The sequence below is a fragment of the Ceratotherium simum genome, chromosome 5, assembly GCF_057802395.1.
Source record: "Ceratotherium simum simum isolate JZ-2026a chromosome 5, ASM5780239v1, whole genome shotgun sequence".
Lineage (NCBI taxonomy): Eukaryota > Metazoa > Chordata > Mammalia > Perissodactyla > Rhinocerotidae > Ceratotherium > Ceratotherium simum.
The window spans coordinates 49,221,263-49,244,947 of NC_141904.1; the positions used below are offsets into that span (position 1 = coordinate 49,221,263).

A 23,685-nucleotide genomic window follows, 5' to 3' on the forward strand; every position below is an offset into this window, starting at 1 on the left:
CTGGTATAACCATTTTGGAAAAAATTTGGCAGCATGTACTAACGCGAACATCTGCACATCCTATGACCCATTCTAGGTACATAGCAAATTCCTCTTCTTAGGGGCACACACAACAGAAATGTATAACTATGTCTACCAAAAGACACGTGCACATGCATCTTCACAGCTAAAACCTGGAAATGAATCAACTGTCCATCAACAAAAGAATGGACTAATAAATCGTGGTAGAGCCCCACAGTGGAACATGTATAGCAAACAGAAGGAACAAATCTACAACCATTCACAACAATGTAGATGCATCTCACATACAGTGTTGAATGAAAGAAACCATATATAAACAAAAATCACCATGTGATTCCATCTAGATAACATTCAAAACCAACCCAACTAGTCTATGGTTTTAGAAATCAGGATAGTTGCTACTCTTGGAAGGGGGAGAGAGAGAGAGGAATATGATGAGGGATTCTAGGTATTGGTTACACAGGTATATTCTCTTTGTTAAAACTCACCAAGGTAAATACTTAAGATTTGTATATTTTTCCATATTACATTATATTTCAAGAAAAAAATATAAGAATTTTTTAACATCACAGATGTTAAAAAAAATACTCTCATCATACAAGCAATGATCCTTTTCTTTACAAATTCACTTAACAAAAGCCTATTTTTGTGAGAAAGTAAAAAGAGAAAAATGACCTATTTCTATTCTGAAGGCCATTTTTATGAACTCTAGTTTTTTGGCATCGTCTCACTAAGAGAACAGCTGTATCTGAGTCTGTTCTAAATCCCCTTAGTCCTCTGGCACCAGAGGCAGTGTTGTGTTAGCACTTTGGAATCAGATGGAGCTCAGTATGAATTCTGGCTCCATTAGGCAGCAAGCCTAAGTGGCCTTGCCATGCATCAGTTCTTCAACTGTACAATGAAGACAATGAGAATTAAGTGAAACAATGTGGGTGAAAGGCCTGGCATACAAATACCTGTTATCACCAGGATGCAATTTAGGGAAAAAGGCAGAAGCATTTCTCTGCCCATCTTTTATAAGCTAAATGCAAGCTAAATGCTGGAGCTCCTCAGATGTTCTCTCTGAACAGTTACTGTGGATGATGATGCTTTAACATCATCAAGAACCAAATGCCAAGTCACCACAGTGAGTTTCCCGCTAAACATTTATCCCAATAGTTTTAGGAAATAAGTTCTTAAAATAACTACTGGGTTTTTTTTCTTTTTTGGTGCAGAAGATTGATTGGCCCTGAGCTAACATCTGTGCCAATCTTCCTTTCTTTGAATGTGGGACACTGCCATAGCATGGCTTGATGAGCAGTGTGTAGCTCCGCGCCCGGGATCTGAACCTGAGAACCCCGGGCTACCAAAGTGGAGCACGCAAACTTAACCATTACACCACTGGGCCAGCCCAAATAACTACTGTTTTTGAAAAACCATTTTGTGATCTTCACTCTGTTAGGCATTCGTATCTTTTGAAAGCTTAACTTTGAAGAAAATTAGATTTCATACAGAGAATTTAAGATCCGTTCAAGCAGACAGAGAGAAGGACTAATGAAAGTATCCTGTGTCATGAGCAGGTAAACTTCTAAGACTATACGCACAAACATCATTAAGATCAAGTGTAAGCCTGATGACAGTAGTAAACTCCATACTTGCAATTTAATAGTTTTGTTTGTGTGCATGCGAAAATGAATGCTTCCCAATCAAAGTCAACCTAGCCCCATTTTTTGGGTAAAGCCAAAAGAAACTAATACGTAAAACATGTTTTGAATTAAAGGTTTATGTTGATTGATAATACAAGTTGTCAGATCATAGTTTTTTCAGTCATGGCTTCCTTAGGTAAACATGCTTGGTTATTTCCATGGGGAGATTTAGAAAATCTATCATTTGAGGAAGTCAGGCCAACTGACATTAGACACCTTCTCAGGCTTCCAAGGGTCTCTCTATATTTATCTTAGCTCATTTCTACATACCTTGGCCACAGAATCTGCATCCCACCCCAGGGAGCACAAACTTTGGCTTTACTAGGCACCTGGGGTGTTACTATGGAGCAATTATAAAAATCTTATAGAATGACTCTTACTAGAGGAATATAACACACAACACATACCCATCCATATGGCCCTCCAAGAAGGGAAGGAATGTAGGGGAAAAAAAGCTGGAATTAAAGGCACATTTTTAAATTTAAAAGAATTGTGAGTTCAGGGGCTGGCCCCACGGCATAGTGGTTAAGTTTGGTGCAATCTGCTTTGGCGGCCTGGGTTTGCGGGTTTGGATCCCGGGCATGTACCTACACCACTCGTCGGCCATGCTGTGGTGGCAACCCATATACAAAACGGAGGAAGACTGGCAACAGATGTTAGCTCAGGGCCAATCTTCCTCAGCAAAAAAAAAAAAAGAGAGAGCATGAAAGGTTGGCAACAGATGTTAGCTCAGGGCTAATATTCCTCAGGAAAAAATAAAATTAATAATTGTGAGTTCAGCTTTCAAGGTGGTAAAAATGTGGTGAATAGTTGCCACCTTGAAAGGGCTCCAATGAGCTACAGATGGGACAATTTAAGCAACAAAAAGAGTAACGCCCATAACAGATTAAACACATAAAATATACAAAAAATACATAAACTCACAACACTAAAAACATATACACGCAACAGAAAAAAAACCCTTATTCGTCACCTTTGGAGATGGGGTAGAGGGAAGACAGTGAAGAGGTAGTAACTCATTATTCAGGTAGCTGATAAATAAAGGGAAAGGATGATGTATTTATCTAGCTTTTCCTATAAGAACTGATTTTCAAGATAACTACGTGATTTGATGAAGTTTTTTTATGAAAGAATCACCACTAATAAATGTAGAAGAAATACATTTCTTACATAAATAAGCAATACAAATAAAATAAAATATATAAAATTTATATTAAATGTAAATAAATGCAGAAGGAATAATAAATTTAGAAATCTCACCATTTTGCAACGCCTGATGAAATAACTGATTTAGGAAGCAATTCTCAATGGCAGGTAAAATCTTAGGTGAAGTCTGATGGGGAACTCTGTAATGGATGGATCAGCCTAATGACACCAGAATCACTGCCCAAACGATGTCACCAAGAGAGACAACCGACATTACAGGAAAAATGCCTGTCTTCCAAAAGTGAACTAGAACCTGATAAAATATCCAGAGCAATCCTCTGGTTTATCGGAAATGTATGGGAGGGAGGAAATGGGGGAGAGGGATATGTGAAACGATACTGTGCACCTTCAGTGTACAATCAGGCACAGCCACAGATGGAAAACCCTGGTTTCTTCAACACAAAAAATGGTATTAACAACAAAAAAAGTTGGCAAATTGTTAACACATTAAAATAGATTTAAGAAAACTATCAGCAAATGCAACATGTGAACCTTATTTGAATACTGACTCAAATAAAATGATGCATTTAAAGACATTTAACTAATGATATTAGGAATTATGGTTACTTTTGTTGGGTGTGATGATAGCAGGTTATGTTAAAGAATAAGATTTCCATTAATCCTTTGAAACACATTTTGAAGTCTATCACTCTCCCCAAAGCAAGGAGGAGGAACAGATAAAATATCGATAATTTTGAAGTTGTGCAATAGGTATATGGGAGATTATTATACTATTCTCTCTACTTTTGTCTATAGTTGAATAGTTCCATCACAAAAAGTTAAAAATGGCGGAAAAGCGATGACTGTGGAAGCTGCATCTGAGAGTTCACTGCACTATTCTTTTTGAGTGTGTCTATCTTTGAAAATGTAAGGTAAAAAAAAAAGCATAGATATCCAAGGATGAATTTTTAAGGAACTCTGCAATAAATTGTCCATTCAGAGGCTAACCTACCCAAGGATACATATCATGCCAAGAGGACTCTGGAAAGAGACCATGGCAGGAATTACGTGGTGATGGCTATAAAACCAGATCTTACTTGTCTACAATTTCCTGGATGACAATGGACATTGTGAATAGTCCTAGTCAGAAATCACCAATGGTGTGGTTAGCCCCTATGATGCCCTGTACCACAGCGATGACCCCAGCCTTATCTGTGAGCAGAACCCTCCTCTCACCTGGCTGGGGTGGATGAGGTGGCGGCATCTGGTGGTGCATCAGAGGATAGGGAGGCGGCTGCTGATGAGGCATCATGCTAGGGTGCCCCGCTGTTCCAAGTGGTGCCAGGCCAGGTCCTCCTGAGTGCTGGTGTGCCTGTTGAGGGTTCTGCCCATGCTGCTGCTGTTCCATTTGCTGTCGGGCTCGCAATTCAGCATATTTCAGCTGTTCCATGTGGAAATTCTGGCGTTCAGTGAGCAACTGCTGCCTCTGTTGTTCTAACTGTTAAGAAAAGGAAGGGGAAGAGAAATGACACCAGAAGAGGTTCTCAGGATTGGATGACATACAGGACATCTACCTGATGCCAGAATTCCCTATACCTCATCACAGTTACATGACACCCTTGCTTCCTGCAACATCCACAGTAAGAGAAAAGGCATTATTTCTTGAGAAGCATATTTCCATTTGGACACATGTAACCAAGGTCAAGGTCTTCTCTGTGTTAAATATAAAGTCTGCCTTTCCTTGTAACCTTCACCCAGGGGGGCTACTGTTCTCTGGGCCTACTCAGAACACATGTAATCTTCTCCTGTTTGGCAGGCCTTCAGATATTTAAAAATGGTTTCCATGACCACCTTAATCTTTCCCAGGTAAAAGAAGCCTCTCCTGTCCTTTTAACAGTCCCTCAGATGCTATTATTTCAAGTTCACCCAACCTTCCCAGGTGCTCTCTTCTGGATGTGATCCTTCTGGTTACTATTTTAGAATGTGACACCAGAGTTAAATCTTCTGGATGAGAAGATGTGGCCTTAGCTGCAAAGATACACATTTTTCTATTTGGAACTTCGGCAGTGCCACTGTAAATCTTAGCTTTCAGGTACCCAAAACTATACTGGGTGACACATTCACAGTATATTTTAGATGCCTAAATAAAACTTTGCATGAATCTTAGTTTGAAGAATATAATCATTTCAATATTCAAGATCTTGGGTTCTTTCTGGAACCCAAATTAAAGAGAGAGAAATTATTATATGTGCCAGGAAATTCAGAAACCATATGCCTAGCAGTAGTTCAGAGAATGGAGCCCACCTTAAATGCTAACAAAATTAATTTAATTCAGGGCTGAAAAAGAAAATCAACTTGAACATGAAGGAAAATAAAAATCCAGATTCCTGGAAGCAAGCAGTATAAAGATCATAAGGAGAGTTAATAGATATATTTCTTTTCAATAATGTCCCATCCCACCATTTTTGATAGCGAGATCTGAGTCACTGGGAGGCATTTTCTAGAACTGTGCTGTCCAATACAGCAGCCACAAGCCACAAATGGCTCATGAGCACTTGAAATGTGGCTAATCTGAAACGAGATGTGCTATAAGTGTAAAATACACAATGAATTTTGAGGACTTAGTATGAAAAAATTTAATTTTTCATACTGATTATGTGTTGAAATAGTATTTTGTATACACTGGGTTAAATAAAACATTATAATTTCACCTTTTTATTTTTTTAATGTGGCTACTAGAATATTTAAAATGACATATACAGCTCACACCATATTTCCACTGCAGAGCACTATTCCAAGGCATTTAATAGACAAGAAAAATGTACCATTTCAGCTTACAGGAGCAACCAGTTCTGTGGATAAATACTATATACTATCATTAGCAAAAACTAGATGGAATATGCATGAGAATTAGCCTAAGAATCTGGGCTCTTAGCAGAGAGCTGCCCGGGGAGAAGTCTCTATGGGCCAAAGTGAGAAGCATCAATGGTTATCAGGAGTAGCAACAAGGGAACGTCCATAGACAGATGAGGTACAGGAAGACAGGCCATGGACACAACGTGAAGAAAAGAGGCATGACCAGGTGGAGAGGAGGAGAAATGGAGAGAAGGGATTAAAGCTCACGTCCTGGGTGTTAGTTAGCTGGCTTGCAGAGTCTTCTTACGGAGGAGATCTGAAACAAACCATTTTGAGCGTTATCAAGAGGAAGTGAGGGGCCGGCTCCATTGCGTGGCAGTTAAGTGCGTGCGCTCCGCTGATGGGGGCTGGGGTTCGGATCCCAGGCGTGCACCAAGGCACCGCTTGTCAGGCCATGCTGCAGTGGCATCCCATATAAAGTTAAGGAAGATAGGCACAGATGTTAGCCCAGGGCCAGTCTTCCTCAGCAAAAAAAGAGGAGGATTGGCATGGATGTTAGCTCAGGGCTGATCTTCCTCACAAAAAAAAAAAAAAAAAAAGAGGAAGCAAGACAGGGTGCTACCCTGGTCCTAATGGACTGATGTGGGCTCTTCATTTTCTAGAAAAGGTGACCCAAAGAGGGTAAAGCCTGGCCTGGTTTAACTTATCCTTGTTTGCATGATAAGAAGGGAGTTGCAAGATGTAAATAGCAAGAGAATTCTCTGGCAGTCCAGCTCTGCAAGAAGACCAACCAGTGAGATAACGTAAGCAAGAGGCAGACTGATAAAAAAGGGATCTATAGATTCTGACTAGAGGTCCTAGGTTTTGCTTTCTTCTAACCATTCTTTCCAGGAAATTTAGGACTTTGCTGAGGTTAAACTTAGAGAGTGTGCCAGAAAAGGACCTCCTACTTATGTTTTTGTTGAGCTACTATTAGGTCCGGACTGCTTGGCTGAAGCCCTGCAGTTATGTAAGAACTATGGAATTTACCTCAAGATCTGCTTTATAAAGAAGTTGAACTGTTATTAGAGGGAGATTTTGTGTCTCTGAAGGGAAATTTTAGTCTCCGTGTTATCTAGCTCAGTGTTTTTTTTCCCCACCAAATCAATCTTTCTTTGGGAGCTGATGTTAGTATTAAGGTATTAACCTTGGAAAGAAAAATTTGCCCAATTTTCCTTGTCTACAAATAAACTAACCTCAATTACACTACTTTTTCCTGAGCTTCATTTGTCATTTCAAAACACATAAGGTAATTAAAAAGTAATTAGAAGAATCAAAAAGGATAAGTGATTAAACACACACACACCCCCAAAAGAGAACCCAGTTTCAACTTAAGCTCCAATGTGGGGTGAACAGGTCCTGTGAAGTGAGAGGCACTCCCAGATAGCAGGCTACCAACTGGCTGCAGGAGGGTCATCTTTGCTCTGGGGCACATGCAGTAAAGCTTATGGACACGTCCTGGCCTCACCATACAAAAGAAATATCTCTCTTGTTGTGGATACCTTATTATTATTGAATCCAACTGAAAACTGCATTCACTTGGCAGGCCAGAAAGAACATGAACTGGGAATTTTTGAGGAGAGGGTGACAGTATTGAACAAATTTTAAATGTGCTTAGCCAATAACCCAGTGATTTTACATCTGGAAATCTGTCCTAGAAAACTGTATGTATGCGTGTTTATTTTATTTTATTTTTTTGTGAGGAAGATCAGCCCTGAGCTAACATCCATCTCAATCCTCCTCTTTTTGCTGAGCAAGACTGGCCCTGGGCTAACATCTGTGCCCATCTTCCTCCACTTTATATGGGACGCCGCCACAGCGTGGCCTGACAAGCGGTGCGTCGGTGCGCGCCCGGGATCTGAACCCCAGCTGCCAACAGCAGAGCGCACGCACTTAACCACTACGCCACGGGGCCGGCCCCTATGTATGTGTGTTTAAAGACAGTCATTAAAGTATTATTTTTGATGTACAGTTATGTGTGAGATACGCAGAGTAGGAAAAAAAAGCAAGTTGCAACAATATTTATAACATAATCCCAATTATATTTTAAAAAAGCCTGTGTCCATGTATAAATATGTTATATACACACTGAAAATGTTCTGGAAGACACCAAACTATTAACAGTGATTACTCCTAGGAAGGAAACTGAGGGTAGGAGAGACTTTTTAATTTATTCACTTCTTCATTTTTCGAAAATATTTTTCACTACACATATTATTTTTGTAATCAAAAACCAAAACACTAAAAACTGCCCAAGTTATATATTACACATATCTTGATTTTCTCTCCCTTTTCTACTTCCTAAAACTATGGATAAAGTCGCAATAGCTAAACTGAACAGTGTAAATTACTCACGTAAATACAGTATTAAAGAATCTCTTCCTTTTCTTTCATGGTTCCAATCCGGCTCTAGGGAACCCAGTTTCATACAAAGCTGCCTGTAGCCCTGTTCTGAAGACATATCCCCCCACTGCATTCAAACCCTGCCTTCCTCTCCCCCTTCACTCCTACACTGTGTATGCATAAAGCAGCCGAATCCAAGCGGAACCTGAACACAAGAGAGACTTTTCTACACCAAGACACCAAATGCAGACACAGCTGCAAGTGCAGCTGAAGTTCACACAAAGCTCTTCCCTCAACTTCATTCAAATAAAGCAGGGAGGAGGGGCGGGAAAGAGTAAAAGAAGGGGGCCACAAAAATCCATCTACACTACCAAGGACTGAAATAGCTGAGACTTGAAACCTCTGACTAGTTGGCCTCAGAACTCAAGTAAATATTCACATCTTTCTTAAAAATGTTTGGTGTCAGTGACCAGACACCCACTTAAGAAAAACCAAGTCCAAACAGCCACATTCATGCCTTCTTACACCTGCGGAAAAACAAAACAACACAACTGCATCTTGGTGCTTCCATGTGTGCTTCTGGAGGCAGAAAGCCAAAGGGGAAGCAGGCACCATTGTTGTGACTGGTCATTCTGTCCTTGTTGCAATGTGCTTGCTTCCTGAGGCCATGCGTCTTTTTTGATTCAGAACTAAACCTGCTACCGGGTACAGCTTTCTTAATCTCAACTAAAACTACCCATAACATGGTGCACATCTAACAGTAGATTCAATTATATGACAGGCAGCACAGAGATGAATCACTACAAATAACAGAAAACAAAGTTAAATACAATTCTCCTGGGGTGATATGAAATTCACTTTTTGGCTTTTTGTTCTTTCTTCCTTAATTTGCTGTAAAGTACAACAAACTTTTCTAAACCTACATTCTATGTGTGATGCTATCCTATCAGCAATACCTTTCAAACCTATCCAGAACTTGACCATTTCACTTCACTTCCATGGCTGCTCCAAGTCCCCATGATCTCATGTGGATTATCGTAACAGCCTGCTCATCAGTCTCCCCTTTTCTAACCATGCCATGTTATAATTTATTCTCTACAACACAGCAGACGAGACTGATTTCTGCTGGACTGTAAGGAAGATCATGCCAGTCCTCTGCATTTATTCCACATTTTTATGGAACACATAAAACAGGCCCTGCAATTATTTCACATTTTGATCAGAGTAAAATGAAAAGCCTCTGGATGGCTTACGAATCTCTGATTTGATCACCATTATCTCTGACTTTATCCTTTTACCTCCTCCTACTCATTTATGCTGTAGCCCACCCACCTTACTCCTTAGTTCCCAAACATGTCAGTCATGCTCCTGCCTCAGAGCCTCCACACTGGCTGTTTCTAGCACTTATTTCTCAATAAGGCCCACTCAGATGACACTACTTAAAACTGAAATCCCTTCCTTGCCCCTCCCAATCTCCCCTTTCCAGCCCATAACATATAGGTATGTATGTATACATACACAGTATATTTGTGTGCATACACATACAGAGCACATAACATCTTCTAACAAACTTCATTAATTATTTAAACTATAACAAGGCAAAGAGTTTTGCTGGGTTTTATTTACCACTGTATCCCCAGTACCTAGAGGTAGTCTAGAACAAAGTAGGTGCTCAATAAATGTTTGCCAAATGAACAAATGAACTTAATCCATCACCTATACCACAAAGGCCATCAGACCTGGGAAGGCTGACTCTTCCGTCTCCTCACAGCAATCATGCCTTTCTCTGCATATTTCTGGATTCGGACATTTTTTATAGTTCAGATCAGTCCCTCCTCCACAAGGAAGACCTCCTTGATAATCTCAGCGAACCATGGCCTCCCTTCCTCTGAATTTCCACAGCCCCATTATCTTGGGGTATTTGGTCTCTTTATGTGTTAATGTCTCATCCACCCTCCAACCTCCTTAAAGATAGGGTGCAGGTTTCTCACAGCTTGGAGTTTCCTTCAATGTCTCTCTTTTCTGAAGGTATAGAATTTCTATACCTAGCCAAATGAACTCAGAGAGCATTAGTCCAGACGCTATAAACTACATCAGATCACAGATCCATCCTCACTGGTCTCAAGGTTTTTTTCTTTTAAATCCAAATGGGAATGCTTTAGGCAGGGCCGAGGCCCTCCAGTTTTCTCCAAGTGGCTCCAGTTCCCAACACAGCCCATGTCTGAAACCTATTCTCTTGACTTATGTGTGCTATATGCCTGGCACTGAAGGCTGCTCAGTTGGGCAGACCCTGAGTTGCGAACTCAGTTCCAGCTCGGCATCCTCACCTGTACTAGAGTTAACAGTTTTTCTCTTGTCATTTTCCTGACAGACTCTGTACATTCCGTAACTGACTTCCTCCAATATTAGTACTTTATGAGAGGGCTGTAACAACAGCTATTGAATTCTAATTATAGCTGTATCTATAAGATTTAAAACTTTTATATCCTTATTCTTAATTACTAAATACTTAAGACTCAAGAGAACATTTGATTTTAAGTTATTAGAGAAAAAAAGAATCTTTGTATCTGATTCTTCAAGTCTAAGAAAAGATTTTTGAAATCTGTTGCTATATAAACAAAACCAAATGTTTAACTCAAAAAAAGTATGTCCTAAAGCTACTGCTTACTAGGTAAAGATGATCAGGACTGTACCCTAAGGTGAACTGAGGCAGTGTGGTAGGCAGAAGAGCACTAGGCAGTGAGTTACAAGGACAGCTCCTAGCTGACCTGATCACTTTCCACAGTCCCAACATTCTTGAGTCATAATAGAGGAATGATAAAACCTTGCAAATCTCAGAGACTCTGGTTAAAATGAGATAAGAACAGCTCATTTCTTTATAAATTATAAAGTGCTAGAGAAAAAACATAGAGCTGAACAAACAAAGGTTTGAGACCTGGCTCTATCACTTATGAACTGTTGTGATCTGAGGTACATAACATACCCTGTCCAAGCTCTAGTCTCTTTGTCTACAAGGATTAACAGAGAAATGGCCTTAATGTTCCCATCAAACATCATTGCTGAATTCTTGTCTAAGGAGATTCAAAGCAATCAGCATTTTCTTGCTTATGCCTTCCTCATATAGTTTTTGAGACTTTTTTTTGTGTGTGAGGAAGATCAGCCCTGAGCTAACATCCATGCTAATCCTCCTCTTTTTGCTGAGGAAGACTGGCTCTGAGCTAACATCTATTGCTAATCCTCCTCCTTTTTTCCCCCAAAGTCCCAGTAAATAGTTGTACGTTGTAGTTGCACATCCTTCTAGTTGCTGTATGTGGGACGTGGCCTCAGCATGGCTGGAGAAGCGGTGCGTCGGTGCACGCCAGGGATCCAAACCCAGGCCACCAGTGGCGGGGCGTGCGCACTTAACCGTTAAGCCACGGGGCCAGCCCTGTGATTAGTTTTCTTGACTGTCTTCTCCATTAAACTAAACTAAGTCCCCGAAGGGTGGACTTTCCTTCCACTTTTCCAGCTTCTGACACTGATGCTGGAATACATTCATTCAATAGATACTTAAACAAGGGCCTATGATGGTGCCAGTTCTGTATTAACAAAGATACTTGATTGATTCTGCTCTCAAAGAATATACACTCTGGTATGTTAGCAATTACAATATAATAAGTGCTCTGTTAGGCTGCCATGACAGTAAAAGAGGAGGGCATGTCACCCATAGGTGCAAGGCTGAGGGACGCAGGAGGTAGGCAATGAGTGGGGAAAAGGGCCTTACTGGCAGAGGAGCAGGATGCACACAGGTGGCACAGAGAACAAGGCCATGAGGGAAACCTGCATGTGGTGTGGTGTGGTGTGGCTGGTGCAAAGAGGTCGATGGAGCTGAGACTGGGGTGGCCAGCAGCTCCTGGCCAGAGGAGGGCCAAGGATACAAGAAATGCTTACAGGGCCAGAGAACTGGGGATGGGTATGGGCAGGAGAGTTACTGAAGCAGCCTCTCCTTCCTCACAGGGCCAGGATGCCCGTGTAAGTGGCAGAGCTGGTCTGAGGACAAAATGCAAATGGGCTATTGTGATAGTTACCAGGCTACTACTCGTGAAGATCTGTCAGAGAACTTGTTTGGATTGACCACTAAGAAACAGTTTAACAAATGCAAACAGATCCTTAAAATTAAAATTCTTTAAGGATAATTTAATCTTAAGGTTCTACCATTTAGAGATATCAGTATCTCATATACAGATAAAAAATTCAAAATAGGGGCCAGCCTGATGGCATAGTGGTTGGGTTTGCACACTCCGCTTCAGCGGCCCAGGGTTCGCAGATTGGGATCCCAGGTGCAGACCTACACACTGCTCTCAAGCCATGCTGTGGCGGCATCCCATATGCAAAAAATAGAGATGTTGGTTCAGGAAGAATCTTCCTCACAAAAAAATAATAATAATAAAATAATCAAAAATAATCAGAGGGAAAAAGTCCCAACTAATTCCTCAAATTCAGCCCATTATTTAGAAAGACACCAATTCTGTTCCTAGTCAACTCATTTCAAACAAAATTTCTCCAAAGACCTTAATCTTTATTTCTCCAAAAATTCTCTTAAGATAACCAAATGTTCCCCTGCTTCTATGTTTCCTACTTTTTGTGACTTTCTTCCTCATTCTTTGCCTTTTTCATAATTCTTTTGGTCCTGTTTGGGCCATATCCTGCTATCAAAAGCATCTGCTCCATAAACTGCTGCTTAGGGAGCTCTCTGCATAGGGCTAGTTCCCCTGCCCTTCACCATACAGGAGAAGGAAGGCAGAGTGAGAGCCCAAGGTCAGATCTGAGGACAGTCTGGCTAAAAGGGATCATAGAAATGAGGTTCCTAACTCAAGATGAGATGAACTCCTACTTTCTGATATTTATATTGAAAAAGACAGGTTATCAAGAAAATTCCTGAATCAGATAATGGATCTATATGGATTCCACTTATTGGTAACAAGTAGGTAATAAAATAAGTCTAAGATCCAACTTTTGTAGAAGGGAGAATTTGATACCATCATGTATCTGGAAAGCCGAGAGGTCTAAAAAACTGAGGTTTAGATAATTAGCTTCTGAATGTGAACAGAGTTCCTTTTATTTAGCATCACTGGCTGATAATCCTTTTGAAAGGGCAAAGCAAACACAGAAAAAAGGACAGAAGATAGCTACAGAGACCAACAAATTAGGCTATCATTTATTTTATCTATCTTGTAATTTATAAAAGGTGGTCAGAGTTTAATTGTCAAAAAGCCACTATAAAGTCCCCTTACTTACAGCCTCTTTCTCTCTGTCCATGATAGTTTCCAGCTCCTCAAAATGTCGAAGTTTGATCTCTAGTTTCTTCATTTGTGTCTCAACCAGGAGAGCTACCAGAGACTTGATCTTTCTCTCTTCCACGGCAGCCAGGTGCTAAGCGCAAAAGATCATTCAAATTATTTAGGCAAACATTTACTTAAAAAACAGTAACAAAATGCTGAAGTTGCTAATCAAAGTGGCGATTATGTAATTAAGAATGGTGCCCTAGATGCCCCCTTTGTATGTTTCTACCAAACATTTATTTCAATTTAAAATAATACCTATCCCTGAATTTCTAGTACTTATAAATCAGCTCTCTTTTAAAGATTAAAGGAAACTCCTCCCATGGTAAATCACTCCTTTCAAAGAGCCCATCAAGGAAAGGTTGAATCAGGGCCCTAACGGGCAAAGAGAAGGACACGGGTGACCTGGAGGGTACTTCCCCATCTACTATCCTCTTGCCTCCCACCCTCACCTCTGTACTCTGTCCCTCCCCTCACTATCCTTCCCGCCTTCTGAATTGTCCAGGGGCAGGCAAGCAGCGATCTCTCTCAGCACACACTCAGATGCAAAGCCTCTGCTTTCCCTCTGGTGAGCAGAACTGTGTACAGAGAGGAGGGGTGAACAATATTCCACCCCTAGTTTGACGATAGGGTCCAGAGCAAGAAAAACAAAGAGTACAAGACAGAAAGTCACTCTGGAAGAATGTGCCACTTCCCTGCCACATGACTGATGACGAGTCCTACTCTTGCACTGGACAATTCAGCAGCACGCAGAGGAAGATGCCACATCACTCAGAGGGGATGAGGACCCTGTACTTGGCCAAGGTCCAGACTGTCTGCAAGGGATCAATCCCACCTTCTCCAGACACCACCTGAGAGCTTCACCCAACAAACTCCCAACACCACTTTGCACTCACTTTTATTATATCTGCTGAATGTACGTGCTTATCTTGCTTCCTCGCAAGGTTTTGAGAAGTAACATGGAGTGGCTGTCTTATCAGTCTGTGTTTCTTACAGAATCCAGCAGGAGCTAACATGCGTTAGGAGTTTAAAATACACTTATGGGAGCTAAATTGATAGACAACACTTAAATGAGAGCCTTGTTTTTCACTTGTTTATAGGTGAAAAAGAGAAATGTAGTTTTTATACTTGCGGAGATCCATCTGCAGGAAGATTCAGAAATCTAAGCAAAAAGTGACGATGAGCAGGTTTTATGAACAAGTCTCCAGCTACTAATGATCATGTTTGCCTCCCGAAACTACAGTGAGCTACAGCAATAACACTAAAAGTTTCAATAAAGATTACATGATTTTAATGCCGCTATCATTGCATAATGTTATGTAATTTGTATTTCTGATTAAGAAATTTATGCACATGATATAAAATCAAAAGTTTACAAGAAGGTGTCAAATAAAAAGTAAGTCTCCCTCTCATTTGTGTCACCTAGCCCCTCCTTTGCAGAAGACTAATGTTATCAGTTTCTAGTTCTATTTTTATGAGACTGTGACTCCAAGAATTTTACTGGCTTTGGCAAAGAACATTTTATTTTCTTGAAATTTATGCAGGAACTTGGGGGACATCCTCACGTGTTATCAAATAAATACGCCAAAATATTTCCTCTCTAAACTGAAGATTACAAGTTTTCAAATAGAAAGGGATCACCAAGTAAGAAGAAAATTAACATTAAAAAAAGATCCACAGCAAGAAACAACTTTGGAAGTTTAAGAACGCAAGACGGGGTGAAAATCCTAAAAGTCTTCAGAAAGGTAAACCAATGAAAAAAGAGGTTACAAAGAAAACTTCAGAATGTATCAGACTTCTCTAAAGCAAAACTTTACCGCTGAAGACAATAGTAAAATGCCTTCCAAATTCTAAGGGACAATGAATTTTAACCTAAAATTTCATGTGCAGCAACTAAATCAATTAAGTGTGAGTAGAGAATAAAGACATTTCCGAAATCAAGGACTAAAAAATTTACTTCTTACGCATGCTATTAAAAGATGTGCTCCAGGGGCCGGCCCGGTGGTGCAAGCGGTTAAGTGTGTGCACTCCACTGCAGCAGCCCGGGATTCGCCGGTTCAGATCCCGGACGTGCACCAATGCACTGCTTGTCAGGCCATGCTGTGGCAGCGTCCCATAAAAAGTGGAGGAAGATGAGCATGGATGTTAGCCCAGGCCCAGTCTTCCTTAGCCAAAAAAAAAAAAAAAAAAAAAAAAAAAAAAAAAGGAGTATTGGCAGATGTTAGCACAGGGCTGATCTCCTCACCAAAAAAAAAAAAAAGAAGTGCTCCAGTTTAACTTAGTGTAAAACCAGAAAAAGATCAAGACATGATATCCAGAAGTCATAGACTCAACCTAAGAAAGAAGCCCTAAGTTCACAGGGGCCATCAACAGGCCAAAAGCAAACAGGGACAAATGAAACAAGATGTTCATAACCAAAGCTGGGTGATGGGTACAGAAAGTCACCATACTATTTTGTCTACTGCTGTACATATTCCAACACTTCCATAATCAAGTTTAAAGGGAACAGTGGGTAGTCAACAGATAAAAGACAAGATTGATAAGTTGGACTTCATTAAAATTAAAAACATCTCTGCTTAAAAGGACACCATTAAGAATGTGAAAAGCACAACCCAGACTGTGAGAAAATATTTGCAAATCATAGTCTGATGAGAGACGTGTATCCAGAGTATATAAAGCACTCTTATAACTCGTGCCTAAGGATGAAGTGATACTGGTAGAGACCTGAAGGACTTCGAACACAAGCTGGTCACCATCTCAAGACACTTGGCAAACGCTGAAGATGCAAAGGATGGGAAGCTAAGGAGTTATGGTCAAGGTAAAAAAGAAATTCCTGCGAAGTCCTCTGGAGGCGATAAACATTGCATCAAAATCTCAATCTAAAGTTTTGGAAAGTCACACCCATGGAACAGGGACAACCCAGAAGAAAAATGAACAAACTGCCATCTCACTTCAACTCAGTTCTCCCCCTTCTCCATTCTATTAACACCACAGAGGAAGGCTGAATTGTATATGTAGAATACATGATCACGTGGAGCATCTAAATTTTCATACACATCAGGCAATCAATCAAAAAAGCAGAATCACAGATGGCACAGACACTGGACTTAGCAGGCAAGGACTTTAAAATAAGTATCATCACTATGTTCAAGAAAACGCAGCAAAGTTGGGATAAAAAGAATTTCAACAGAGATTTAGAATTTACATATATTAAAAAAAGAATCAATATTGGTACACTGGATTGAAAACATCACTAAAAAAATACAACAAGTGAAATTAATAACTCAATGATTAGGTTTAAAAGTAGAAGACTTTACTAGTGAACTGAAAGACAGATTAATAAAAAGTAAACTATAGCAGAGAGAAAAACAATGAAAAAGAAAACTATAATCAAGCATAAGAGATGTAGGACATGGGCAAAAAGTAAAAGTAAAAATAAAAATTTATATACATAGAATCACAGGAGAGGAAAGAGAATGAGGTAAAAGCAACATTTAAAGAGATAATGGGTGAGAATTTCCCAAAACAGATGACACAAATCAACTGAGAGATTCAAGAAATTTAGCAAATGCCAAGGACAGAAAATACAACAAAAATCATATCAAGGTACAACACCTAGTACAAAAAACAAGACAATCTTAAAAGTATCCAGGGCGGGGGAAAAAAGGCACATTACCTCCAATTACCTCCAACAGTAACAACAATAAGGCTTATAGTGGGCTTATCCACCATCACAATGGACAATGGAATGGCTTTTTTTTTTGAGGAAGATTAGCCCTGAGCTAACATCTGTTGCCAATCCTCCTCTTTTTTGCTGAGGAAGATTGCCCCTGGGCTAACATCCGTGCCCATCTTCCTCTACTTTGTATGGGATGCCGCCACAGCATGGCTTGACAAGCAGTGCGTAGGTCCGCGCCTGGGATCCAAACCTGCAAATCCTGGGCCACTGAAGTGGAGTATGTGAACCTAACCGCTATGCCACTGGGCCGGCCCATGGAACGGCATTTTTAAAAGTGTTGACAGAAAATAAATGACAAAATTGAATTCTATACCCACTGAAAATACACTAAAACTGAAGGTGAAATCAAGACGTTTTAAGAGAAACAAAAGAGAAGTCCTTGCTAGCGGGCCTGCACAGAAATTCTACAGGGAGTTCTTTGAACAGGAGGAAAAAAATCCACTCCATTAAAGAAAATATTGAAATGGAGAAAATTAGTGAGAAGCAGTGGACAGGGAAAAGTAAACTAAGGTTCTAGCATAATTGAAGAAGTGGTAAAAATAATTTGGATTAAATTGCAATAATTCCAGAATGCATCATGTAATCATTAAGAAAAACACTAAAAAACTAACAGAAGTATATGTAATTAACAAGATCACAGAGGAAAAAATAGAATAAAAAATACTGGATTAATTAAAAATAAGATGTTACCATTGGAGAAAAATGGTGAATAGTACACAGGACTGCTCTGTTATATTTTTGCAACTTCTATGAATCTATAGTTATTTCAAAATAAAATGGGAAGGAAAAAAAAGCCTGTCCAAGGCCATACGACTATCATATGGTGGGAAAGGGATTAAAATCCTGGTTTGAAGACTCTAAAATGTGACATTTAAGGCGTGAGGTAGAAGAGATATTGAATAAGTGGCTGTCTGCAAATGTCATTTTACTACCTCATGCGTTAAGGTTGGTTTGATTATGCTGAGAATTTAAATTGGACTAGCTTTAGCCCTTAATTTGATGTGTTTTCAAATGTTCTTTAATAGTTTTCTACATTTCTCACCTTGTCTCCCTTGACAGTAAGAGTTTTCTGCCCCTCCAGCCCTATGAATTACTTCTCTCTTGTTAAGCTACATTGCACAGAGGTTAAACGGGAGGAAGGGAGGCCAGACTGCTTACTGCCTGTAGGACATGGGCTAGAAGTTACCTTGCCTCTATATGATTGTTTCCTCATCTGTGAAACTGGAAAACAACTAACCACCCTGATGCAGGGTGGTTGTGAGGACACACACAATGCACTTAGAAGAGTGCCTGGAACATAGTAGATGCCTGATACTTGTGAGGTGGAACACTGCTGATGATGCCCTGGGACCCCATTTTGTTGGAATACCCTCTGCCTGCACTGGACCACTTCTGACACGTCTTTTAAGAGTCAGCATTTCCCATCCCTTCCTCTGGGTAGCATCCCTGCAACATGGCTCCCACAGCCTCAATGCATTGTATTTTATCTATTCACTTGATTTTCACCCCCCAGGGCTAAGACCCGGGGAAACCTCCAATTTATTTGCTTGGCAATTTTAGAGAAAGAGGAAATAAGGAGACCAGGTGGAGAGTAGAGAGGACAGGGAGAAAAGGCAGGCTTTATTAAAAGCCTAGAATTTACCTGTGTCCAAGGTTAGAAAGACCACTAGAAATCTCTAGAAATGAACCTGGGCACTTCAGAATTGAAGAATGAGACTATTACCAGCAAACTATGGCTTTCAAACTAAAGAAGCAAATTGAGTAAAAAACTCAGGGAAAGAAAAAACAAATCAAGACTCAAATTTTTAGAGGCTGGCCCGGTGGCACAGCGGTTGAGCTCACGTGTTCCACTTCGGTGGGCTGGGGTTCACTGGCTTGGATCCTGGGCATGGACCTACTCACTGCTCATCAAGCCATGCTGAGGTGGCGTCCCATATAGAAGAGCTACAACTCTACAACTATGATATATAACTATGCACTGGGGCTTTGAGGAGAAAAAAAAGAAAAAGATGAACATTGGCAACAGATGTTAGTGCAGGGCCAATCTTTCTCACACACACACAAAAAAAGCAAAGCTATCTCTTGAAAAAAAACCCCTCAAATCTCTAAACTTCATGGCAGTTTGTTTATTATTAAAGATCTGTACGACTACTCAGTCTGATGTCTAGTTAAAAAATTTTTTTATAGGTATCAAAATTACCCATCTCAAGTATAAGAACTATTCACTGACATGATTAATAACATCTGGGTTTAGAGTGAAAAGAGGAGAAAAGAACTAATGTTTCATATTAAATTTGGCTTTTTCGTATTTCCAGTCTTAATAATAATGTTTATTTAAATACAAACTCTCGGGCCGGCCCCGTGGCTTAGTGGTTAAGTGCTCACGCTCCGCTACTGGCGGCCCAGGTTTGGATTCTGGGCGCACACCGACGCACCGCTTCTCCGGCCATGCTGAGGCCGCGTCCCACATATAGCAACTAGAAGGATGTGCAACTACGACATACAACTATCTACTGGGGCATTGGGGGGAAAAAAAAGGAGGAGGATTGGCAATAGATGTTAGCTCAGAGCTGGTCTTCCTCAGCAAAAAGAGGAGGATTAGCATAGATGTTAGCTCAGGGCTGATCTTCATTAATTAATAAATAAATAAATATAAATAAATAAAAACTCTGGGCCAGCCCTGTGGCCTAGCGGTTAAGTGCGCCTGCTCCGCTGCTGGCAGCCCGGGTTCGGATCCTGGCTGCGCACCCACGCACCGCTTCTCCGGCCATGCTGAGGCTGCGTCCCACATACAGCAACTAGAAGGATGTGCAGCTATGACATACAACTATCTACTGGGACTTTGGGGGAAAAAATAAATAAATAAATAAAATAAAATAAATAAATATAAACTCTAATTTTCTTTATACAATTATTAAAACCAAATGAATGCCTTTTCTCATCTTCTTCCATCTTGTAATCCTTATTTATGAGGAGAAAAAGAACAGTAAGTTCCTTTGAAACAAAGTGGCCTGGTCCTATTTAATGTCTCACTTTCTTAATTTTGCTGATTGAATCCTAATGGAGTTGTTAACGTGCTATTTCTCTTTTTTTTTTTTTTTTTTTTGAGGAAGATCAGCCCTGAGCTAACATCCATGCTAATCCTCCTCTTTTTGCTGAGGAAGACCGGCTCTGAGCTAACATCTATTGCCAATCCTCCTCCTTGTTTTTTTCCTCCCCAAAGCCCCAGTAGATAGTTGTATGTCATAGTTGAACATCCTTCTAGTTGCTGTATGTGGGACACGGCCTCCGCATGGCCGGAGAAGCAGTGAGTCAGTGCGTGCCCAGGATCTGAACCTGGGCCGCCAGTAGCGGAGAGCATGCACTTAACCGCTAAGCCACGGGGCCGGCCCTCGCGCTATTTCTCTATCTTCTGTATTTCTAGATCTGGAGGAAGAGCCTCCTTTTTATTGATTTAACTCCCATGACTATTCATATTTTTACTCATAAGAGATTCTTTCTGATCTGGGAGAAGGCAAGAAAGTAATTTCTTCCATAGAATATCATACTTTCTGCTAGCAACACTCTAAGAAATTCTGCTAATTTATGGATTTGGTGACATACACGTACTAAGTCAATCCAGCATAAGTCAAAAGGCCTCAGAAGTGATTCTGAAGGAAATGACAAAAGATTTCACAGGGGATTGAAGTGATCACATAAATGTTATCAAGCATTGGACAGAAGTTGTTAATGGATACAACTACTACTCATGTCTGCTTTGAGAAAAAAAGTCTTAGCAAAAATAACAGTTAACTTTTGGAATGCATTACAGGACTAGGGTGAAATATTAGATTTATTAAGCACTTGTATCATTATAGACCCCATGGTAGGTATTTTTTCATGTTATTTCTTTTACTTCTAATAATAATCTACCAATAAACATATTATCTCCATTTTACATAAAATGAAACCGAAGCTTTAGAGAAGTTAAATTATCTTGCTAAGGGTCGCAGTTAACGTGAACTGGGAATTGAACTCAGTTCTGATGAGAGCACAGGAACAAAACTGGGCAGTAAGAAAGGTGACACACTGACACACAGGAAGGAGTTAACAGTATTGAACAAATGTTTCCTTATTTTTCCATTTTTTGGTTCTTAAAAATTAGAAAACTAAATCACAATTGGTATACTGAAGGTGTTAAAAACAAAGATGAGTATTTTTTTTTTTTTTTGAGCTAGCTGTTGGGTATTTAATTGTAAAAATGTTTGAAAACATTTTCATTGTAATGGAGAATTTTATCAGATCATGTTTCTGTGTTGGTTGAGATCACCAGACTCTAAGTTTGGAGATCTGGGGTTTGGTATTGGTTCTGTCAATAACTTTAGGCTCACTGTTAACTTCTTTAGGTCTGTTTCTACATCTATGAGATGAGAGAGTTCAATAAACTCTAAAATCAGTCTATGATATTACACATGAAACATCTTTGTTTGTTAGGGCTTAAAGTATCTATTCAGGCAGTAATCTATTTATAAACTTGCGTGAAAATCAAATGTGCAAAAGCAGAATAAATTTACGTGCTGTGTGTATATATGCGTGAAAGGAAAAACACTTTCATTACAAGAAATCTTAAAACAGTATATAATCCCTAAACAGACCTCACCTAATAGATTCACTCCTCAAGGTTTCATTTCCAGCATTTTATACATATTCTTTAGTTTTTTTCTCTTCCTTCACAACTAAATGTACAGTCTTAATGACTCAACTCAAACAACTGTGACGGTCAAGGTTCACGGGGCTGACTGTAAGTACCTAAGAGGCAGGGACCCTCCATATCTATTTTAGGCATCAAATAAACCTAGCGTTGTAGTAGTGTCTGGCACATAATGGGCACTCAAATATTGGTTTAATGAATAATCCAAGTATGGCACTTTCCAGCCTATAGAATGTTTTATGCATTAGTTTAATTGCTTCTTAAAATAATCTTGTCAGAAAGGCAGATCAGAAAGGACTTATCAGGGGCCAGCCCTGTGGTGTAGTGGTTAAGTGCACATGCTCTGCTGCTGGCGGCCCGGGGTTCGGAACCCAGGTGCGCACTGATGCACCGCTTGTCAGGCCATGCTGTGGCGGCGTCCCACATGAAGTGGAGGAAAATGGGCATGGATGTTAGCCCAGGGCCAGTCTTCCTCAGCAAAGAGAGGAGGATTGGCAACAGATGTGAGCTCTGGGCTGATCTTCCTCACAAAAAAAAAAAAAAAAAAAAAAGAAAAAGAAAGGACTTCTCATTCAAACAAATGATACAGGTTCATAAAAGTTATTTTAATAGCAGAGCTAGAAGTAAAATTTTGAATTCCAAATCCAAAGACCTTTGAGTTATCTCTCAATGCCTATTTAGAACAATTGATATTTTAGTGGAAACTTTCCTGGGAAATTCTTAAAAGAGACTTATGATAGATTAAAGGTGGCCACAAACCCATTGGCCTTTCATGGCGAGGTAGGGTCTGTGATCCCTCCTCCTGAATTGGCAAGGTCCTCTAACTACCCCCTGCCCAGTAGAAAACAGTGATGCCATTTTTTGGTTCCTAGCCTGGGAACTTCATGTGCTGTTTCTTGGAACATTCTTTCTAGGAGTCCCAAGCTACCATGTAAGAAGTATGATCACCCTGCTAGAGAGATCAGAGGGAGAGACCTCAAGACTACATGGAGAGGGTATAGGACCCAACTACCCCTGCCAAGGCTTAGGACTTGAACCTACCTGTGAGGCCAATACCAAGAAATGACTCAACTGATACCACATGGAGCAGAATCGCCCAACTGTCTGGTGTTCAAATTTCACAAAATCATGAGATATAATAAAATGGTTGTTTTTTAAACTACTAAGTTTTGCTATTGGAAAAGAATTTGGTATCTGGAAATGGGGTGCTGTTTTAACAAAAACGTAAAATGTGACTTTGGCTTTGGGATCATGCAGTGGGTACAAGCTAAAAGGGTCTCAAGAAAACCATTGGTAAGAACTTAAAAGACAGAGAGGGAACTATTATTGGAGGCTGGAGAGCAGTAGATTTTTATTATATAGTAGCACAAAGTTTGGTAACACTGTCACCTCTAGAGATGTGGAAAATAAAAAGGATAATTAATGACCTTGTAGATCTGGCTAGAGCGATTTCTAGGCAAAATGTAAACCTTTTTTTTGTATTTTATTATAAGTAGCTAGAAGAGAAAGGAACCAAAGAAGGAACTATTCAGTTTTTAGGCAATTATTACTGGACTTAGAAATCTCCTAGATAGTTTAGAGGAAACAGAGAAGCGTTTGAAAATAAAACTGTTTCTCATCTCTGGTTACTCCTAGCAAGAGTCTGAAACTAAGAAATGGCTTCAGGACAAAGATCAAATCCAGAGCACTACCAGTAAAGCGTAACCTCAGAGTAAATAGCTCAAGGTGTGGCTATAAGACCTTTTGAAGGGAGTGCATAGTGGAGCTTCGAAGAATCTTAAGGGTATGCCTCTTTCCTCTCTACTAGATAGGAGGGCCTCTAAGTATCTTTAAGAGCATGTCTCC

The 23,685-nt window shown here is 40.0% G+C and overlaps 1 protein-coding gene across 2 annotated transcripts in view; it reads right to left on the minus strand.

The window, feature by feature from the left end:
• Window positions 1-23,685, minus strand: part of SMARCC1 (SWI/SNF related BAF chromatin remodeling complex subunit C1) — a 181,237-nt gene that overhangs the window by 19,953 nt on the left and 137,599 nt on the right. For both annotated transcript variants that reach the window (XM_014791534.2, XM_014791531.2), the window contains exons 25-26: window positions 13,368-13,502; window positions 4,089-4,350 (exon numbers count right to left, since the gene is read on the minus strand). In XM_014791534.2, coding sequence (XP_014647020.2) covers window positions 4,089-4,350; window positions 13,368-13,502 — 397 coding nt within the window. The remainder of the gene's footprint in view (window positions 1-4,088; window positions 4,351-13,367; window positions 13,503-23,685) is intronic.